Source organism: Arvicola amphibius, chromosome 2 (assembly GCF_903992535.2).
Source record: "Arvicola amphibius chromosome 2, mArvAmp1.2, whole genome shotgun sequence".
In the NCBI taxonomy this organism is placed as follows: domain Eukaryota; kingdom Metazoa; phylum Chordata; class Mammalia; order Rodentia; family Cricetidae; genus Arvicola; species Arvicola amphibius.
In genome coordinates, this window is record NC_052048.2 from 114,505,089 (window position 1) to 114,523,611 (window position 18,523).

At 52.3% G+C, this 18,523-nt stretch overlaps 1 protein-coding gene across 1 annotated transcript in view; it reads right to left on the reverse strand.

Moving 5' to 3' along the window:
- The window catches only part of Ttc7a (tetratricopeptide repeat domain 7A), a 105,069-nt gene that overhangs the window by 37,170 nt on the left and 49,376 nt on the right, over positions 1-18,523 (reverse strand). The window contains 6 exon segments of the mRNA XM_038317817.2: positions 4,248-4,320; positions 5,546-5,603; positions 7,037-7,154; positions 12,811-12,915; positions 17,454-17,537; positions 18,098-18,235. Coding sequence (XP_038173745.1) covers positions 4,248-4,320; positions 5,546-5,603; positions 7,037-7,154; positions 12,811-12,915; positions 17,454-17,537; positions 18,098-18,235 — 576 coding nt within the window.

Here is an 18,523-nt window from a genome sequence, read left to right on the forward strand (position 1 = left end):
CTGAGAAGCCACAGGCAGTTCTAGAGCGAAGCAAAGCCTTCCCTTCAGGTGCAGCAGACTGCTGCCACATAGAGCCCCAGAGTTCACGGCTCGGCTCTGCCTCCCTTCCTGGTGCTGAGTGGAGGAGGGCAGGCCCCCACTGCTCTGGGAGTCCTGCAGACTGGCAAGGAAGATGACACACCCCTGGCCCTGCTATCTTGCCAAACCGTTGCTCCTAGCAGGGCCTGGGAAAACTCTGATGGTCTCTTCTGTTGAAGAAGGTGGGTAGGAAGCACGGTTCAGGGGAGAACAAGCGATCACCCTGGATGCGGCTCTCTCCGTCCTGTTCCCCTCCAGTGCCTCCACACGCCCTTGGCTCGGCCACACAGGCCAGTAGGCGCAACGGACTCTCCTCACATGGCCTGGCCCAGGGACGCTTGGCAGAGTCTGGGAAGTTTCCACAAGTGTTTAAGAGTGAAAGAAATTCTGGTTGTCACTCCTTCAAAGGAGGTTGGGCTGTGCTAGCGTGGGCAGCAACTCCTTAGCCATCCAACGTGACCTGCTAGGTGGCCCTGCATCCCCTCCACTACCTCCTCCTTCTCCAGCAAAGGCATGCAAGATGCTCTCTTGTTCCCAGCCCACCTGCCACTTGCTATCTGAATCTAAAGAGCATGCTCTTTGGAGGACTATTTGGGTGTTAGATAAAGCAATACCTTATTTGTGAATTTGAAAGACCCGGGTCTCTTGTCCCTGGGAGCTCTTGCCTCTCAGAATTCTATGTCTAACACGTTAGGCATATGGCTTACCTGAGATGGATTAAACTAGTAGGGTATGTACAATTGGACACACTCGAACACCTTCTAACCCTTTGTCTGTTCAAGCATCTCCAGCCTGAGAGGCTGGCATTTCAGCACTGGTTAGCACAGGCTAAGCCCACACAGCCTGCTAATGCTATACTAGGCGAGTGAGGGGCTTAGTATAGGCTGGTGGTTCTCAACCTTCCTAATGCTGTGACCCTTTAATACAGTTCCTCACCTTGTGGTGATACCCCCCACCATAAAATTATTTTTGTTGCTACTTCATAACTGTAAGTTTGATATTGTTATAAATCATAACACAAAATATCTGATATGCAGAATACCTAATATGTGACCCACAGGTTGCAAACTACTGATGTAGGCCAATTTTTCTTAAGCTGCAGGTTCAGCGTGCAGTACAGTAATGTCCAGCCCATAATCTCCATCCTCAGACTTCTGGCATTCATCGAACTTGGCTCAGTTGCCCAGAATGCATGAGGCTTCTTCTCCCTGCTGCCTCAGTAAATGGCATCGTCATCGCAAGGCCCTGCTTCTGTCGAAATGCCCACCCATTTCCCTGCCTTCCCCTTAGCCACCTGCCCATTGTGTGTGTGGAGGCTGTGACCAGAGAAAGGACTGGGAGGGACACAGCACCAGGCAGGAGGGAGGAGGGTTAGGATGGCCTGTTTGGACAACACACTAGCTATGAGCCCAGCACAGCCTGGCTCTACTGTTACACTCGTCATGCGTGCCGCAGTGTGGTAAACACCTTCCAGGACACTGATGGAGAAACACCCCCTCCTACCCACATCCTCATAGAGTCAAAAGCTTTGACTCCTGAAAAGGATAGAATGTATGTTCCTCAGCTCCTCCACTGCTCTGCTGGTACCCAGGACAAGGTAGCAACACCTCTCTCTGGCCTGCTTTTCCTTTGTAGTAGGATGTGGCCAGGCTCCGGTGGCAACTCCAAGAATTGGGTATGAGACGCATCCTACAGAGCCCTGCGGGGCTTGGTGCATTTCCCAAAGCCTGTGTTCCCAGTTAGTCCTCAGGAGACCCCACAACGACAGAACTGTAGAACAGAACCTAGTCCGAGGGCATGTGCATGAGGCGGCTGTTTTCATTCTGGCCACTCTGGCCACACCAGGGTCCTCTGGTCTGTCCAGACTAACCCAGGGTGTCTCGTTTGCCAGTCTGTGCTCTATCACTGACCTGTGCAGGCCTTTGTCTTCCTCCTTAGCAGACCTAAGGCCCCAGCCTCTCATGTTCCCTATGGTGCCTTGCGCTCCCAGTGTGCCAGGCCTGTCACACTGTCTCCTTCTGGCCACTAAGTGCCAGGCCAGAATCGTGCGTAGGTCAAGGAGAGCGTGAAGAAGCAGCTAAGATCGGTGGGGCTACCACTGAGTGGATGTGACCCTCCGAGGCTGGCCCTGCCCAGTGACTCACCAGAACAGACCCCATGACCCTGGGAGGGGTGTCCAAACACCCCAGAATCATAGCTCAGAGCAGCCAGCCATGCTCTAGGCAGAAAGACCCAAAAGGAAGGTCACAGAGACCCAAACAGGTGAGGGTCTAGCTTAAGAGTCCACTCAAGGTCCTCAGCCTTCTGGAACTTTCTAGACATCATGTCCCCAAGGAAACTTAGTGCCAGACTCCACTGATCTCACAAGCATTGTTTTCGGAAGATGGGTGCTATTTATCAAAGATGGATGAATAACTGAAGAGATTAAAAAATGCATCACCGAGCCGGGCGGTGGTGACGCACGCCTTTAATCCCAGCACTCGGGAGGCAGAGGCAGGCGGATCTCTGTGAGTTCGAGGCCAGCCTGGTCTACAAGAGCTAGTTCCAGGACAGGCTCTAAAAAAGCTGCAGAGAAACCCTGTCTCGAAAAACCAAAAAAAAAAAAAAAAAAAAAAATGCATCACCGAAGGCTTATCATCAACGTGACTGGCAAGGGAAGCACCAGGTTCCTTTACAGAGAGCTAAAAATAGAGTGGTTAACTTTCCATCTGTTCCTAGAGGCTGAGTGATTTTCCAAGAGGAGCGGCACACAGAGAGCAGGCCTATCACTAGGATAGCAGCCCCGGGCCAGGGCCTAGGGGTCCAGATCGGCTATATGGCCGAGGTGGCAGAGTGATAAATGAGTCACTGAGTCACAGGGAGGAGGCGGTGTGAGGCGAATGGACAGAGGAGCAGGAAGCAGGAGGAAAGACAGCAGGACCACTGGGTAGAAAACAGCTGAGGCAGGGGTGGTGGAGAAGGAGGACCTGGACTGACAAGTCAGGCTGCACTGGCACCGCTAAGAATCCCGGTGTGAGGCAAGAAGGAGCTTCCAGTAGTGGGGCTACCACTCAGTGAGAAGTCAAGAGGCCAGAGTCCCACTACTCCTGGGTCAGAGGAAACAGCTAGCGTGGCTGCTCGAAGGTCAGGTGTGATCATGGGACCAGCCTCCTGGCAGGGATCCAGGTACCCAAGGCCCTATCTCCAAATGGGCCAGAGCCTCTTTGCTGGGGCAGAGTGAACTTCTGGTCAAAGTGTAAAATGAGGTCATGTTGACCCTGCAAGGGAAATGAACGGGGCTACCTCGCTTGTCCAAGTACGAACACTGACTTCCTTTTTCTCTGTTGCTTAGTTTCTTGAGACAGTGTCCTGTAGTGTAGCCCAAGCTGACTCACTCTGTAGCCTAGGCCGACCTCAAACTCAAGAATTCCGCCTTAGCCTTCTACGTGTCAGGAATGCAGGAGTGCACCACCACGTCTGGCTGTACACAGCGCATACGAGGCTTCTCCCAGCCGGTAGTTTTGAGCTTAACACGTTTCCCAGTGGCAAGAGAGGAAAGCTGTCCTGGGGCCTCCGGCCACCTATAGTCCCCAAGCATCAGCATGTGCTGGGTCAAGGCCACCAGAGATACCCTGGGTGCTAGCCTGAGGGATGCAGGGTGCATGGGATCAAAGGAGATTCTGAAAGGCATGATTCAGGGCAGTTATAATAGCTGGGATCCCCTGTCCCTGACCTCACGGATCACTATCAGGAAAAGGTGGTTCTACCTGGAGAAATATAAGTGCTCATGGTGGTGATGGTCTTGGTAGGGCAAAGATGGCTACCCTGCTGAAGCCCGCCCCCCCAAGATCAGGAGCTAGTAGTGGTGTCTTTGGGGTCACACAGAAACCCATCCAGAAATAGCTCCACATGCCAATCACACTTTCCCCAAGTTGAGGGTAGGGGGCAGGACACGAGCAAATGATGCTGTGGTCACTTACCCATGTCTCAGGAAACTGCAATATTCTAAGGAAAGTCAGGGCATTGAATAGCCCTTCCTGTGTGCCCATCACAAGTGGGCTGGGGTAACCACATTGACCGAATGCTCACTAGACCCCCTCACACAGAGATGCTCACATGGAAGACAGTCGGTCACACAGGGGAGATCAGAAGCCCAACAGGTCTGAGGGTTAGGAACCGTGACAACATACCTGTCGGACGAGGGCAAGCTGCAGGGAGACATAGAAGATAATCTGAGGGTCATCGGGTGCCAGTTCCTGGGCTCTGCAGGAAGAGGAGCCAAGAGTCAGTTACTGTCAGTCGAGCAGCCCGCCAACCTTGAGCTGGGGGCTGGGGGCAACGTGGCGGGAGATTACAGCAGCCCCTCTCAGACGGCGGCTGATGGCTCAGACAGGTCCACGGGCAGCTCATGGCAGAGGACACTGGTTCAAGGAGGGCTGGGACAAGCTGAGGTAGGGTATCTCCAAGGTGACAGACCTCAGATGAAGGGTAAGATGGGGATGGGAAAGATAGTGTCACATCTGTGACTGGCACCCTGGCTGTTTCTCTGTGGACAGCAGTTACCCTGACTGTGGCTCTCCCAAAGCACACTCACAATGCCCCGAGGAGGATGCAGGGCCTCTCAACTGCCAGTCTGAGCAAGGAGTCCCAGGCACGCAGCACTGGTAGAGAGGTGGGCAAGACTGAAGGCTGGAATAGCTTGCTTTTTTGGTTGGGGAACTACCTGACCCAGAGGGAGGCTGGTGTGTCACATGCTCCAGTGGTACAAGGAGTCCTAGCCAGGTCCTCCCTAGGAACATCCCTCTGTCGCTTCAATGTGGGAGACAGGGCTTAGTGGGTCAGGCCAGGGGAGGAAGGCTCAGATGGGATGGATCTGAGCAAGGCACTGCCTTTTCCCGACTCCAGGAAATCTCTGAAGTTGTGGTGTGGTCAGGCTAGTGGGCACCGACATCACTCTGGAGGCCCTGCTATCTGAAGGATACCACTTAGCAGCGGCTCTTAACCTTCCTGATGCTGCAACCCTTCACTACAATTCCTCATATTGTGCTGACCCCAACCATAAAATGATTTCATTGCTACTTCATAACTGTAATTGATGCTGTTATGAACTGTAATGTAAATATCGGATGCATAAGATACTTTGTATGTGACTCCCAAAGGGGTCATGACCCACAGGCTGAGAGCCACTGATGTAAGGCTGTATTTCCTGTTTTCTGTCCAGTATCAGAACACCAGCGGAAGTGTCGAACAAGGACTGGGCCTGGCAGCTGTAGTAACCCAGCTCTGAGCTGTATATAGGGGCCCCTAGTGCCCAGTGCTAAGGGCAAGGTAACCTACTCCTGCCTGCTGGGTGGCCATCTGGCATTATGATTTCCTTATCCATGAGAGGGAGACAGAGACATCCATTTCAGAGAGTGGGACTTCCTTGTGGGACCCTCCACTTTATCGCCCTGCATGCGAAAAAGTAAAAGATTAGGCGTCTCCTCACCGCTGGAGGGTCTGCAGCGCCTTGCGGTGCAATTCATCTTGCTTGGACTTCAGGGTGGCTGCAGGAGACACAATGGATTGTGTGTGGGTCACAGAAGAAGTGCATCTCTCCAGTCCTTCCCCAGGGCACAGGAACTTAGCAGGAAGGAGCCTACTAGGGTCCTGTTTACAACCCTCAAGGTCCAGTACCTGGGTTCAAGGCACAGAGACCCCTGTGAAAACAGACTATAACTAACGGACTGGTGGCCACTTCACTAGCCCAAGCAAGGATGACGGTGCCTGAAGTCCCATGACCTTGGGTACGAGGGGTAGAAGGACAGTCAGTACCAGACTGTCCTATATGGCTTCAAGGGTCCCTTGAACCTACACATAGGGGCGGGCACTAGGGAGCATGGGTGAAGTCTGGGTGGGGGTCATTGCTCCCTCCCTTCCAGATTTCAAGGACACAAAAGCAGGTGTCTGCCTCTTCAATGAGGAGGCACTGGGCTGAACTAGAAAGGCTAGGAACAGAACACCAGGCCTGGGGCGGGAAGGATGAGAATCTTATGAAACTCCTGTAGGTACTTGGTACTGTGACATACTTGAGGAGGGATTTCAAGGACCCCAGAGGGCTGCTGCAGAGCTGAGGGTAAAGGCAGGTCTGTGAGAAGTGGAAGGAAGCCATGGTGGGGTGGAGGGCCTATGACACTGCAGATAAGAGTACCAGGATATCACAGAAGGCAGTGTGGCCTAGGCAGGGCCTACATGGGTCAGTGAGGAGGAATGGCACATTGGTGGGTATCTGTCTGAGCGAGAGTGGAAACTCTTGGAACTGAGATAGGGGTGTGTGTGTGTGTGTGTGTGTGTGTGTGTGTGGGGGGTGTGATGGGGGTGTGTGTGTGTAGGGGTGTGATGGGGGGGTGTGTGTGTGGGGGGGGTGTGGTAGGGTGTGTGTGTGTAGGGGGTGTGTGATAGGGTGTGTGTGTGTGGTAGGGTGTATGTGTGTGGTAGTGTATGTGTGTGTGTGGTAGGGTGTGTGTGTGTGTGGTAGGGTGTGTGTGTGTGTGGTAGGGTATGTGTGTATGTGTGTGTGTGGTAGGCTGTGTGTGTGTGTGTGGTAGGGTGTGTGTGTGTGGTAGGGTATGTGTGTATGTGTGTGTGTTAGGGTGTGTGTATGTATGTGTGTGTGGTAAGGTGTGTGTGTGTGGTGGGGTGTGTGTGTATGTGTATGTATGCGTGTGTGTGTGTGTATGAGTGTGGTAGGGTGTGTGGGGATAGGGTGTATGTGTGTATGTGTAGTAGGGTGAGTGTGTATGTGTTTATGCGTGTGGGGGGTAGGGTATGTGTATGTGTGTGTGTATGTGTGTGTTAGGGTGTGTGTGGTGAGGTGTATACACATGCACATATCCCAGAGGAGGGCTCCTGTCTATGGGAAGTACCAAGGGATCACTAATAGAATGAGACACCTTGGAGACATCACCCTCAGGCATATTCTCTGGGGCCTGACACTCACCATCAGTGGCCTGCAGACTGTAGGTGAGACCCAGGGCCAGGTAGCCTTTAGGCAGGAACTCTCCTGCTTCCTCTCCAAGGCTGATCACCACCGTGGCAAAGTGTTCTGCCTCTTCTAGCTGCAAAAAGGAAAGGTAGTGGTCACTGGGGTGGGCTTGGCCGTCCTGAGCAGGAAAGGGAGGATAGTAACCAACCTGGGGCAGTGTCAGCCCCAAGTATAAACAGAACCGTTCCCCACACTGGGAACTGTAGGCAACATGACTTATCCAGGTCCTACAACTATTGAGGAGGAAGTGTCTCCCTGAATTTAGGAGCCAGTGTTCAAGGTCGCAGGTGCCATCTCTTCCAGACAGACAGACTCCCTGCCTGGGAGAGCCAGCTCCCACAGCCTGCTGTGCTGAGAGCAAGGACTCAAAACAGGCCAGTATGTGTGGCTCCTCTTCACGTGGTCCCTGCAGGCAGGGCCTGCTCAGCAGACAGAGGGGAGCCACGGCTGGCTGGGCCTTGTTGAACATGGCCAACCCTGCAGAGTAGGCAGGCTGCCACACAGACTAACTAGTCTGGAGCTCACTCCCTCCCTTCCTGAGCAGGAAGCCAGTGAGCTTGAACATTCAGGGGAAAAAGGCCCTGGGCTGTTTTTGTCCTGGGAGCAGGGGGACTGTTCCAGTTGGAAAAGGCCCAACTGGCACGGGCCATGTGAACACACATCCTCACACACAACACGGGACACAGGGAGAAGGCACATGAGAGGGAATTTATGGATACTTTGTGGCGCACATAACAGTGACACTGGCTGGGGTGTAGGGCTGTGTCCATTCTCATGTGTCTCCACCAACTCTTTCCCACGCGTGCCTAACCTGCCATGTGTAATGCATAGCAATATATCTATGTATTATCCAGAATGTCGACCCCTAGGGCCGCTTCTTTCAACATCTCTCTCCCACTCACACACCACTTCTGTCAGACAGACAGACGGACAGACGGACAGACAGACATACTACAACTGTGCCCCAAGCTCAGATATCCCATCCAGCTAGAGAATCACAAAGGCAATCCAGTGGAGGCAAGAGCGCGCTTCTGCTGGCTTCCAGCCACGCCCAACACTACTCACATCCCGACTTAAGCGGGTTTGCCCAGGAGGAGTTGGGTAGCTCTGATTGTTGGCCACAGCTGGGGAGAGTACACAGGTAAAATCGTTCTCCCTGGAGTGGGGCAGGGTTGCCTAAGACAGAGGTCATGGAGAAATGAATGGGCCAAGTCCCCATTTTAGACCCAGTTATGAGGAGCCATGTGCAAAAAAAAAAAAAAAAAAAAAAAAAAAAAAGAAAAGAAAAGAAAAGAAAAGAAACCCTCCAAACCTGAAGGAGCAGAGCAACCACTGTGCAATGAACAGGACTCCTGAATGTACCATGTTCCCTACAGGGCCAACACTATTTTGAGTTCTGTTGCCACCCACAAAGCAGCCCTTCTGCATGTGGATTCACTGCAGTAATTATAAAGGAAAAATAGTATTAATTCCAAGTAAGTTAATGTACAATACAATAATTACACATGGTATTAATAGACACGGGTGCTTTAGCTAGCAAGTGGGGAGGGTGCTGTCATGGCAAAAATGAAAACCAAAGAAAAACAAAACCTTTTACTAGGCACACTGTCCCTCTTCGTCTAAAGCAGGTGTGCCAAACTGAGCCTTAGAATTAGGCTCTGAAGGGCTAGGACCCCAGCCAGGCTCTGAAGCAGACCGACCCCCAGGTCAGTTCTCGTCACAGAGGCAGAGCACCGTGGGGGTGACAAGAAAGCTGAGCATGTTGCTTGGACTCCATTCCTTTGAGGTTATCTTGTGGGCCTCAGTTCCCTCTTCTGTAAAATGGGGACAGCAGTGTCACCCTCAGAGGGCTGCTGGGAGGACTTGGTGTGTGCTTGATGAGTGTCAAAGATGAAGACCAGTGATTTCATGTAATATACACACATGCCACAATTACTACGCATATATGTGTATATATGTATATATGAGTCACGCATCATCACGCTGGAAAATTTGCAAGTGGCATCAACAGAATCCAAAGGAGATGCTGGTCCTGCCTTTTGTCTCTGGGCCTGGCTGTTCATCACAGAAAAGCACCTGCCAGAACTGACCAATCAGCTGTTCAGGTTCACATCACCAACCAGATCTGAGGTTGAGGGTACACCAAAGACCACCCCTTACTCACCCCTTGCAAGGTGATACTATATCAGAATATTTTCCACTCTATTTTATTTATTATCTATTCCCTTTTTTCTTTCCTAAGTGTTCTATTCTACAACCTTTGATCCACAATCTGAAAACGCTGTTTTAATCTGACTGTTCTCAGCCACCCAACACTATTTCTACCAAGTTCCCTTGCCAGCTTTTCCTGCTGGGGACCTCAGGTCCAGACTCCAGACACTTCCTCCCATGGCCTCCTGGAGGCTGTTGTCTCTGCCACCAGCTCAGACTGTGGCATGAGGTCCTCTTTCTTATCAAATACACCTAGATGAGGAGTTAGTTCCCAGTGTCTTCTCCCTCACCCCACTATGGTACTGTCTTGAAATACCCTCACTCAGAGCATCCAGGTGAGCTTGCCATGGCCACCTAGAGAAGGTCCTCCCTCCCTGCCCCTGTGTTTCTGAACAGCCTGAGGCCTGACAACCACATCATAGCACCACAGCAGGTTATGAGGCACGGGGAGCTTGTGTGACATCCCCACCCCCATGGTCAGCCATTCAGTCAGCAGTACAACCGTGACCCTAGCCCAGGCTGGCTGAGGGCTTCATGACTGCCCTCTGCACTTTCTTGGTTTTCACCTCCCTGACACTTGGGAAGCACAATACACTAGTGGTACAGGGAACTTTCCTTCGTAAGTAAGAAAACACTCTGTGCCTTCCCAAGTCCCTTGGTATCGGAGGCTTTCCTAATTTGGTCCCTGCACAGCAGACTCAGCTGAGCTGGCACACTTGCTGGGGCTCACGGCCGCCTTCCATCTCAGAATGAGGGACAGCCTTGTTCACCTGCACTCAGCAAAGAGGGTGCCACCTCAGGCTCTTCATCTGCTCTCTTCCCAGGGACTGGGGAGAACCCTCTATTCCGAGACTGCAGGGCTCTGCTGACAGACCTCCAGTCCTCCTGAGCCCCTTCCTGTGGGCCTGGAACTACTTTGTGGAAATCTGCCCCCCCCCCCCCTTTCTTCAAGGAGTAACAGGCACTTTCTAACTTCTGTAAGCTGGTGGCAAAAGAGCTGGCATTCTTCCTTGCTTTGTGAGCAATCCACCTTCCTGGATTTGAAAGAATGAAAGCAAAAGCATCCTGCCTAAGTGCTCACAACTGTGAAGGTACTGAGAAGAATAACAGCATCCATTTGTCATATAGCTAGCTGCAGAGGGCCATGCAGACACATACCATCTCCTAAGGCTCACCACGACCCTATTAGGGGGCATGCCAATTCCCAGATTATAGATGGGGAAACTGAGGCACAAGGAGAGTGAATCACTCCCTCAAAGTCACACAAGCTAGTGAGTAAGGTAGACTACAAGACTTGAACCCTATCTGTTCTCCAAGCTGATGCTCTTTCCAGTACCACGCTGCCCCCTTGGGGGATATGAAGCCCGAGACAGACATTATAGGCCTCTGCAAGGTGAGTTCACCTACGTCTGATTTCTTCATGCCAGCTGTCTGTGTGGCATACAGTATACAAGCATGCCCTGCCCTCTGTGACTCCTGAAGGGGTTCCAACTTTTTAAATTAAATCAGTTTTAAATAACTGTGTGTGGAGGGATCCAAGAAATACCTACATCGTCTATTCTATCTGCTCCCCAGATTTGCCTTGTGGCTAGCGTGCAAGGCAAAGGAAGTGAAGAAGCACTTAATCGGAAACAAAGCCCATACCAGGCAAGGTCACAGTGAAGGGCAGAGTTGCTGGAGGGAGGGGCACAGGCACTCACCAGCATCGCCCACTGGCCTCAAGAAAAGACAGAGCTATGCCTTGGAGAGGCACAGTTCATACCACAGTTTAATCCATGTCCAGGGTGAGTGCAAACCAGACTTTACGAGCGCCAAGAAAGGGGCTGGGAAGATGGCTCAGCAGTTAAGAGCACTGGCTGCTCTTCTAGAGGGTCCTTGGTTAGATTCCTAGAGCCTACAAGGTGGCTCAAACCTTCTGTAACTCCAATCCCAGAGGATCTGACACCCTCTTCTGGCCTTTGTGGGCATTACACACACATGGTGCACAGACATACATGCAGGGAAAAACATTTAGTCACTTAAAATAAAAACAGAGGAAAACTAATTTTAGGAAAAGAGAAGGGGGTCCAGGGGAGCATCTAAGTCTCCAGCAGCTCACCCTCATCCCTGCTCACCTGCAGAGCCTTGTTCCCACCTGCGTCTGACTCCCCATCAAAGTTTGACCAGGTCAATACTCAGACTATTCTCAGCCCTGGGTAACAGCCCGCCTTTCTCCCCTCTTCTGATGACAAGTCTGCATGTTTAAGCTTCCTTTTGGGCTTTTCTATTTATGTTGTCATTGATTACTTTGCTCCTAACTCATCTGATTTCAATTTGGACTGATTTGATCCTAATTTTATTACCATGTAATCTGAATGCACATAATCACTGTAATTATGCTACAGAGGGAAACAGCTCCTCCGTGGTGGGAAGATCTAAATTTAGGGCTTCCTGGCAAGGGCACCATTGGCTGGGTGGACTCTCAGCTCCTTGGAGCTGGCAGCTCGGGGGAGCACATATGCCCTCCCCAGCCCTGCTTCCAGAGACAAGGGGTATTTTGGGCTTCAGCTAAGGGATGAGCCCAAGGTTTCCTCTCAGAAGTCTTGGAATAAGAAGGAGTCTGATCTGGGGATTGGGTAAGAGCCCTCTGCACCTTTCGCTCCCAGCACTCTTTGCTGCAGAGGTTTGGCTTGGGACTCTGCAGGCTGCAGCTGCATGCCACCTACAACAGAGTGGGTGCTTGCTGTGGATCTAGAATGCAGAGGAAGGAATGGGGACTACTTTGCCTGTTGGAGAGGATATGTGGGGTACAAGATGACAAGTGAGAGGGACGAGGAACTTGTTCTGTGTCACTCAGAGCATAGAAGGAGGACTCTCCCTTTCACCGGGAAGCTTATCTGGATAGAGTTACCAGTTAGAGATAATATTACAGCAGCATCCCTAGGAGCCATCAGGGTCTGAGCTCATCAGAGACCTGGGGCTCGGGGCTCAGGGCTTGGTTTTCTCACTGTTTCAAGCTACTGGTCTTCCAAAGGCACCTTCATGAGCCTCTAGTAAAGACCATCAGCTCACAAGTACCAGTTGAGGTGCAGTCCCCTAAAAGCCGCCTCAGTAGAGTGTGGGGAGCAGACAGCAGGACCGGGAAAGAAGCCTCAGGGTGCAACAGAACAAAGAAGAGACTGCAAGGAGGCCATCTTTGTTTGTCTCAGGCTAAGGCTGAGTTTGACCCCTCCCCTTCTCTATTAACTATGACATTATCTGAAGTCCCTTTTCTAATATGCTGGTCTAGGTAACTCTGAGGTCTTGCCTACCACCCTGACCACTTTCCATCTGTTGGACTCTCTGGAGACCCCATTTTCAAGGGCCATGCTGTCAAGATCAAGGTTGGTGGGTCCTCAGAAACTCTCCTCCTGGTCCTACATGAAGGTGGCACCCTTTCTTCTATTACAGACATTCCCCACCTTATCCCCCTTGCTGGGGTCCTCCCCAGGAGGTTCTGAATCTGGGCCCTGCTTGCTCTACCCCCACAGCTCACTCACCCAGTGCAGGGACCCAATGCAGACCTTGGCAGCCATCAGGGGCACTGTGGGGTTCGAGGGCTGCAGCTTCATGCACTCCCGGAGCAGCGACACGGCGTAGGCTGACTGCAGAAGCAAGAGCAGGGAACACCATCACTGACCACCCTAGGTGCCCATGCCCTCACGGGCAGTTCTCCCAGCAGGCCTTGTTTTGTTCCCCCTTCCTTCTGAGAACCAGGAGGAGAACCCAGCAGGAGGAGTCCAGATCATAGTCTCTGGAGGCAAGTCCTTCTCTGAGTTTCGTTTCCCTCCTTTGGAGAATAGAGGCCATGAACCTCACCCTCTGGAGATGTGACAAGAGCTAACATAATAACGAACAGAACCTTTCCAAAAAGAATTCAGATCAGAACCAGAAAGATTTGAGAACTAGACAGGGGCTCCCTAAACCTGTACTCAGAGAGGTGACAGGACTGGACAGGTGTAAAAAGGCTGGGAAGAAGGTGAGGAGGTGGGAGGGCCAGAGAGAACCTCCAGACAAAAGCCCACGGGGCCCCTCTCTCTCTCTCTCTCTCTTCTGATGTTCCTGTCCCCAGGGGCTGGTCTCCCCCCTCCTCTTCCCTCTTTTATGTCCCCTTTCCTCTAATAAAAATCCCTTCATGTGAAAAAAAAAAAAAAGCCCACGGGGCTCCAGGACTCAACCAGGATTTGCTGAGGACAGGCGAGGAAAGACCAGAAGGGAAGGGCATCCAGGGCCAGACAGGTGTGTCATCTATACCAAGAGGAATGCCAGCTAATACCCCAGATCTAATCATGTCCAGGGCAGTCTTTCCTAAGTCAGAGGTTGCCAAGAGAACCTGCAGGCTGAACCTAGCCCACTGCTTGTTTCTGTGAATAAGGTCTAATTGGAAATCACACCTGTTTATATACTATCTGTGGCTGCTGCAAGATACCACACTGGTAGAAAGGCTGAGAGAGACCGGCTATTAATAGTCAGAACTGACTGCCCGACCCTGCAGAAAGTCTGCTAACTTCTCTATGAGAGCGTTGGGTTTTCACAGCATCCCTACCAGATGGGCAGCTTTACAGCCGAGAAAAGAGAGAGGTTGGCAGTCAGACAGTTTGTTCAAAGTCACATAGCCCGAGAATGACCAAGCAAGGGTCTGAACACAGCCTGGACCTAACTCTTCACCACTACCCTGTGTGGCCTCCATGGTGATGACATTGGCCAGAGGAAGCTGGTTTCCTGGAGAGAGGGAGGGGGTGTTCGTGTGTGTATGTGTGTGTGTGTGTGTGCGCGCGCGTGCACGCATGTGTGCACGCGTGAGCATGTGCGCGTGTAAATGTGGGTAGTCTGGAACCTTCTGCTTTCTGAACCTAACACTTTCTGAAGGAACCCCAACAGTCACTGTCCTGGCATGTAAGCTCCTACCTGTGATCCTCAGGTGTGCCACAGGACAATCACCAGGTCCTGGGTCCCACTGTGAGCTGAGCTCCTCCCTTTAACTTAGCCTTCTTCCCTAGCAACTCTGGGGGTGCCACTAAGGAACAGAGGGCGCTGGCAGGCTCCTCTGCCTGCAGAAGGATATGACTGGAATGTGTGTATCCCCCGCCCCCAGCTCACCTCTCCGTTTCCCACCATCTATGGAAGAGCGTTCTTCCACCCAGTCTCACAGTCTCCTTGGGCTCTCATGGAGCTATGGCTTGCATACATTTTGAGTGTGTTCTCTAAGAATCCGTATGTTGGAACTTGAACCTGAATGGTTAGCCCTGAGAAGTGATGGGGTCTAGTGGAACCTGGTTAGGCCATTGCGTGCACTAAAAGGACTGGCCATCTTTCTCATCAGTTCTTGCAGGGATTGGTATAAAGTGAGCATGGCTTGCTCTTCTCCGCCTGGCTTTGTGTCTTGCTCTACAGTGTCTCCCACTTGCACACACTCCTGCCACGTCACCCACCTTGAGGTCTTCACCAGAACCAAGCCAGTGTGGGTACCCTGTCCTTGAGCTGCAAGGCTATGAGGCCAATAAGCTTCTCTGCATTATAAATCCTTCTACCTCGGCTGCTTTATTAAATGTAACAGAAGACAGACCAATGAGGTTAATTGTAGGTATCTTCATCCAGGGCCTGTACTGGGCTCAGTACTGGGCTGGGGTGATGGAGTCAGATGAGAAGGTAGATGAGACCCCTAAGGAAGTCACAGAAAGCAGGGAAACAGGAGGGACAGATGCCCAAATCCCCTATCATTCTAACAATACGAGAGGGCAGGACAAGAACAAGAAAGGGCCAGAAAATGACAGGCCCACGGCGAGCACCCAGCTTCATGAGAGCTGCCAGGCCCCAACTCCTCCCCAGAGCCCCTTTCCTGGAAATGCCACGCTGTGTCCCTCACCACTGTCCCTCCACCCGCACACCCCAGGAAGCCTCAGGCTTCTCCTCAGCGTTCCTTAGGCTGCTGACCTTTGCATCCCGGATTCTCTAGTCCTGACCCTCCATAGTCCACCCACTCCTTCCCACCCCACCCCTTCCCACCCCACCCCCATGCAGACCAAAAAACACTGCTATTTAAGGAGCAGTCTGAGGACCCAGCAGCAGGAGCAGCCGGCTTCTTTTTTTCTCCCTGTCATGCTGGTTACCTAGCAACACAGCCAATGCAACTGCCGCATGGAGACTGAGAGAGGGAACGACCTAAATCATGCCACAGAACTCGTCTGTTATTCCTATGGGGTGAAACACCAGGCATATTTCTGTCTACCCAACGGCACCTTCTAGAAGGTACAGAACCTGGATTCCCATCTTGGGCTCAGCAAAGGCAAGCTCTGGTCACTCCTCTGAGGTCTGCCAGGGCAGTCAGGCAAATGGTTTTGGCATGCAGGATTCCCAGGGGGCAGCTGGAGAATGCCTTCCTTACACAACAATCTCACAGTGCACTGAGTGCATGGATGGGTGGAGCCTCACATATGCAGAACTCACTGACCACTCCAGCGCCCTATGCCTACCTTGCGGGATCACAAAGGGACCAGAGTAGGGAATGACTTCTTACAGGCCAGATGCCAAGCTGTCTAAACGGCTTAGGGTCCAGCTTCTCCATAAGGAGGTGGAAGATTCCTCAAGTCCCAGACAATCGTGGTGCCTTTTCCTGAGGCTGGAGCCTCCAGGAACTCCCTCAAAATTAAAGCTAACTTCCATGGAGAGTTGTGGTTTTGTTTTTGTTTGTTTGTTTTGATTTTTAAAGGGGGTAGCTTTAAAATAAAATCCACAGAACAGTGTGCACCGCTCTAGGCCTTTCTTCTCTGCTATTCTAAGGCTAACGGTGTTTCCTGTTTGGGGGAGGCAGGAAGAAGTTGCTTAATGCTGCTGTATGCGGAGGATCCGCCTAAGTTCCAGCCACACCTTCCCAGCCTATCGTCAGTAACCTAGTCATCTAGGCATTAATAGGCGGCTGCCTTCAAGTCCTACACACCTACTCCCCTTGGTTCACGCTGTCCCCTCTGCCTGGAGTTCTGCTCTTCTGCTTGCTCGCCTCTACACTCCCGCCTGGTGCCTGGGAGTGCCTCTAATCCTGCGGGGCCAGCCCTGTCTATATTCTCAATTCTCCTTAAAATCCAACAGCACCCTGCTGGGCAGAGCCAGTAGGTCATGTTGTGACTTCAAGGTGCTGTGGGAGGTGGCCCACGTGATGCCCAGCAAAGGATGCTCAAGGAGACTCCCCACTGGCTCTGCTGTGCTCTCAGCCTGTCCTGCAGTCTGAGAAGACTGCGGCACCTGGTTCTCCTCCCTCCCTCCCCCTCCCCGCCAGGCCCTGGCCTGTCTCACTGCAGAGACCCAGGGCTGCCTGGCACTCCTTCATCTGTGGAGGCGGCACTGGCACACTAGAAGGGCCCTCCTCAGAGACGGCTGTGGGGCTAGAAATGGAATGCAGCACAGATGGGCCAGGGGACGAGGGATTCCCTCAGCCCCATGAAAGGGCCCTGGGTATTTACAGCTCTTGGAGCCATCTGCAAACTCATGGCACCTTATTTCCTGCATTCATAGCGTCCTCAGCCCCATCTCCCTCGGGCCCCCAGCTCCGGAAAGGTTTTCCTTTCATGCCGCTGCCTAAAATAGAGGCTTACATAAGTGTAGTTCTGATCTGAGGGAAAAAATCAGGGGTGCTGGAGCAGGGGCCAGGCAGATGGAGGGTGAATGCCTACCCGGGTGCCGCGTGCTCTGGGCAGTGCTGGCCTTTTCTGCTGTCCCCACCCAGGTTCCTCTAAGCACATCCATCATAGAGTCTCCCTACAGGTCGCCATGTGTGTCGCTGCTTCTCCACCCCCCACCCCTATAACTCTCCTTCCAACTCACAGGCAGGGCTCTCTGGGGCAGGAACAGCATTCCTCTCTCCTAGAGCCACACCAGCAGAAGTGCTACGATGACCTTGTGGTGGACCATAAGAAGGGAGAAGCATCTAAATTCGCACCTGCATGTGGGCAAACTGGTCATCACTAGCACGCATTACTTAGGGCCTTCCCCATCCACATTCATAGACAGTCATACCAATACCGGGTCAGTTCCCAGTCAGCACAAACCTCTTCAACATCTAGCTCTGAGAAGCCCCTGGGAGGGACCAGAGGTTCCTCAGAACCCACAGAAGGCATTTAACCCCCACCCCCACAGCCCTGGGCCTTACCTTCCCACAAGCTACCATGGAGAGGGCCACTTGGTACCAAAGGTGAAATTCTCCAAACGCATACTTCATGGCTCGCTCTAGGCACTGGGGAGGAAGAAGTGGTCAGCACTGGCCCACTCCCTGACAGGGTAACCATTCCCCATGTCACTGCCTTCAGAGAGCTGCAGGAAACACAGGGGTAATCCAGTCCCTGCCACGGCATGCTGGGAAATGCATCAGAGTTGTCTCTAGTCTTCTCTTCCCACCTCCATAACGCAGGAATGACTTCAGAGGGCCATTTTGATAGGCAAATGAAATCAGATTTGTGAAATGGTTTTGAAAGAACACAACCCAACAAAAATAACAACTAGTGTTGGTTATCATGGGTCGTGGTAGGGCTCTCAACTTTTTACGTGTATCAACTCATCTATTCTTCCTAACCACCCTGAGGTGAGATCTCTAATAACCAACCCCCATTCCACAGATAATGGATCTGTGACTGAGGCTATGGTGACATGCCACGGTCACTAGCCAAAGCCAGTGAAAGGCAGGCCAGCCTGAGCAGAGAGTGGGAAGTGAGGAAGGGCAAACGGTCCCCTCATTTGACTCCCTTTATGAATTAACTAAGTCCCAGGAAGTGAGATAGGCTGGGCAGCTGACCCTACCTCAGAAAGCATGGCGTACTGGCCCCGCCTTCCCAGGGTGATGCTCAGGAGGTCATAGATGGCTGAAGCATTCTGCAAGCTCACTTTCCGGTCCTCCTCCTGCTCTGGTGCCCGACTCAGTACCACGTCCCGAGTAGCCTGTGGGTGGAAGGCCGGTAAGGACCTAGCATCATAGGGCCCATATTGCAAAGCCACTCACTGTCCCATTTCACTGCTGTTACAAGCCAGGTAACTGACCGCACTCTCAGAAATGCCCTCTCCTAAGCCCACAAAGCCTCTCTCCAAAGACAGAAAACCCACGGTCCAGGTGTGTGTGCAGGGTGTCATCCTAAGGCTCAAGGTCCTGAAGTTGCAAGGAGAGTGCCATGGCCTCCTGCCTTTCATCTAAATGTGACAGCTGCAGACACTCAGCACCCCCAGCCCACT